Source organism: Galeopterus variegatus, unplaced genomic scaffold, assembly GCF_000696425.1.
Source record: "Galeopterus variegatus unplaced genomic scaffold, G_variegatus-3.0.2 Scaffold75, whole genome shotgun sequence".
In the NCBI taxonomy this organism is placed as follows: domain Eukaryota; kingdom Metazoa; phylum Chordata; class Mammalia; order Dermoptera; family Cynocephalidae; genus Galeopterus; species Galeopterus variegatus.
Window position 1 is genome coordinate 961,564 of NW_007726186.1, and position 3,546 is coordinate 965,109.

The 3,546-nt window shown below is 40.8% G+C and overlaps 1 protein-coding gene across 2 annotated transcripts in view; it reads left to right on the forward strand.

Moving 5' to 3' along the window:
- The first annotated feature begins 1,585 nt into the window (after positions 1-1,585).
- The window catches only part of FAM169B (family with sequence similarity 169, member B), a 61,358-nt gene continuing 59,397 nt past the window's right edge, over positions 1,586-3,546 (forward strand). For both annotated transcript variants that reach the window (XM_008578567.1, XM_008578570.1), the window contains exon 1: positions 1,586-1,692. In XM_008578567.1, coding sequence (XP_008576789.1) covers positions 1,589-1,692 — 104 coding nt within the window. In that variant the 5' untranslated portion in view covers positions 1,586-1,588. The remainder of the gene's footprint in view (positions 1,693-3,546) is intronic.

Below are 3,546 nucleotides of genomic sequence, written 5' to 3' on the forward strand. Positions count from 1 at the left end.
GGAGTCCTAATGTGTGATCCGTGGCTGGGGCTTCCTAGCTCATCTTGGTGAAGAGGAGTCCAGGCTTCCTTGAGAGAGAGAGAGAGAGAGAGAGAGAGAGAGAGAGAGAGAGAGAGAGAGAGAGAGTGTGTGTGTGTGTGTGTGTGTGTGTGTGTGTGGAGAGGACCCCCCCCCCCTCCCCAGTGTGCCTTCTGCAGCAGAATGTCTTGGCTATATACTCAATCTTTTTTAGATGGAGATCCCAAAGTTCATCGTTGACTTACTCATCGCTACTAAATGAACTGTTAATTCTTCTTGTCTTTTTTTGGAATATTTGTATCAGCGCATTTTGTAGTAGTAATTTTTTGGGTGAATTTCACGTTCAAATACTTAGAAGACTTGAATAGTGGAAGATGTATTTACTCAGCTCTTTACCCCTCTGTGTGTAGGGGATGGGCTTGTGCAAAGGCTGCACACTGCTTTTCTTGACATTCTCCAAAACTATGAGCCTTTCCTCCAGTAACTAATCGACAGCAATAAAATTCGTCCTGGGCTAACTTCGTGCACTGAAGACTTGAGGCTCTTTGCTGCTAGCAGCAATCTCTATTTTCCAAAAAGTGGCTGGCAGGAGGAACGGTGCTTCTGAGAGGAGGGTGGGACGCTGATGTTCCACAAGGGGCTTAAAGTGGGTGTTTATCTTTCTTGAGAAGGTTGGGGTGGGGGGGGAGGAGGAGGATCAGCAGCAGGAGACAGCTGCTAGGGTGATCTCCTCCCCAGTAGGAGGCCCAGAGGTGAATCAGAGGCAGAGGTGGGGTCCTCAGAAGGGGGACAGGACCTCCTCCCCACTTGGGGACGTGGAAGCCAGAGACCAGCCAGCATCCGTGGTCAATGCAGAGGGGGTAGCCAACTGCTGCTTCCAAGCTGAATTTGGATGCTATCAATTTGTATGATTATTGATGGATATAATTTTCTTCCAGGAGTGTGATGATAGAAAAGAGATGCTGAGGAAGAGTTGGAGAATAACTTGCAAATTAACATGGACAATGGTCTATGTATGGGCATGTAGTTTTATAATTCATACAAGCCAGTGCTCGTAGAGTCTCTTACAAAAAAGTAGCCCAATGAAGGGAGGAAGTGGCGAAATCTTGTGAACTTGCATGGCGAATGTAAGCTGCAGAATAATAAGTCAAGCTGGATTTTGACAGTTGTCAAGGTCCTAACCAGTGGTTCTCAGCTCTCTTGGTACCTGCTTGTCTTCGTGGCCACTGTGCTGACTCTACTGAAAGTACTTGGGAAATTATTCGGTAGTTTGGGTGTATGAAACAAAATTTCTGTGACCGTTTAAGAGGGCTCGCATTTAATCTCCTTAGGGATAGTGCCAACCCTGCTACTGGGAATGCCATCTATTTCTTGGGTTTTTCCTGCTGCACTGCTAGCTTGCTTTTTTAAAAGATAGGTGAACGTAATTTTTAAAGCAAGTGTTCAATTCGGATTTTTATTTTTATATCTTTAAGAAATAAATGACTTTCCCAAAAATGAAAGAGTAAAACTAATGTCATTTCTTGCCTTTTACCCCTAGCAGGCAATTACCCGGTGGATATTTTGGAAGATGACCCTGAGCGGCATCAGGAGGCAGCTCTGGCTTACTATGCTTCACTTGGGGAAAGAACTCAGACCTCAGCAGACGTTTTTTCTCTTCCCACTGGGGAGCAGGTATGCACGATCTTCCTTCGCGGAGAGCTCTGTAAAACCTAATTTAGAGAGTGGAATGTTACTAAGTGTTACAGATTAAACAAACAAATAAAATTTCCTGGAGTGAATAGTAGAATAATTTCATCTTGAGAAGCAGAAGGAATCCTGGATTAGGATTCTGGAATCCCGAGTGTGAGTCCAGTTCTGCCAGGCAGTGAGCCAGACAGTCTATGTGAATCCCAGGTCTACCACTTTCTGGCTATGTGACCTTGAGAAAGTATCTTAACCTCTCCGGATTTGCTATTCTCATCTTTAAAATTGGGAAAATAACAGAGCTTACGTCATAGTGTTGTTATGAGATTCTAGCCAGGACTCAGTTTCCCCATTTGTAAATGAGGAGGGGATTGGTTGGTCTTCGGTCTCTAAGATTTGATTTGGTTCTAAAATTTTGTGATTTGGAATGAAATTATATATCAGTTATGATTTTAGTATTGATAAGATTCTATGCGTTGTGAATAGGGACTGGAAAGGAACAGAGAGAAACGAAAACCTTGTATTTGTTAACATGGTGTTTTGTGGGAGAAATTTTAAAATTATATTACTTTTAAGACCTTCCCCTCCCCCCTGCATTAAGTAAAAAGAACATGCAAATTTTGGGCAGTACCTACATCAGTCACCTCTCTTTCCGATTTGAGGTTGATCTGTTGCAAGAGAAAAAATTTTCTTGTTTTATACTTATAAGATTTCACTCATACCTGAAATCATTGCTATGTGGCTGGCAAAGTTGGTTGAGGATGACAGGGTTTTATTTTACCGAACTGAAGTTGTTCCAGAGTTAATGAAAACAGTGGCTTGTACAGTTTATGCTGCGGCTTCCTGGAGATTTTGGAGATGCTAGTTCACACTCACTCCCAGAAGAATACAGTTCCCATGGGTGACTTCCAGGTTGTTGAGCTGAGGAGGGAGGTCTCTGTCCTCACGGGCTCTCAGCGCCCCCTAGTGGCTATTCAACCAGGAAGGAAAGCAAGCTCTGGATCAAGGGACGTTGCTTAGTCTTAGTGAGTCGAGGGGTGGTGGGCTGCAGGTTGAATGGAGTGTGGGGGAGGCTGGGTGATCTGAGAAGGGTGGTGAGATACAAGAATTAGCCCTGAAGCACTTCAGGATGCAGTTTCAGTCATCCAGTTCTATTTTATGCATATTTATGGCTTACATTACTTAAAAAAAAAGAAACCCTAATTGTAGTATGCTCAGTAAGTGAATAGTTTTAGTGTTATTAGCAAAAACATAATAAAGTAAGACAGTTACTAAAATTAAGTTGTTTTACTGTGATAGAAATGCTGAAATTACTTTATAATGATTCACTTCTCCCCTTTCTAAAAAAAAAGTTTCGTGAGAACAATCATTTGGTTTCCTACCGTTTTAGCGGTTAACTAAGAAATGGGAGCAGTTCCCTACCATTTAGAAGTTGAAGTAGTCAGATTTGGAATGGTATTGAACTTCCTCATTGCTTTTAGCAGGTTTAACTTTTCTTTTTGAATCGAGAGAAATTTTTCAAAACAAACAAAAAAAATATGAGGAAGTGGTTTGAGGATATGTCATGTCACGACACTCCGGTCCTTCTAAAAGTCTTTTTATTATGAACTCTTTTTCCATTCCTAAAATTGTCCTATCATATTTAAAATACAATAATACTTATTGATTTTTCTGGTTATAAAACAGTACGTGCTCATTGTATAATATTTAGGAGCTATAGCAAAGAATAGAGAAAATAAAATCATCCACAGTTAATTGTTATAAACATTTTGATGTATTTCATTTTGATTTTTGGTGTTTTTTTTTTTTTTTTTTTTTTTTTTTTTTTTTTTTTTTTTTTCC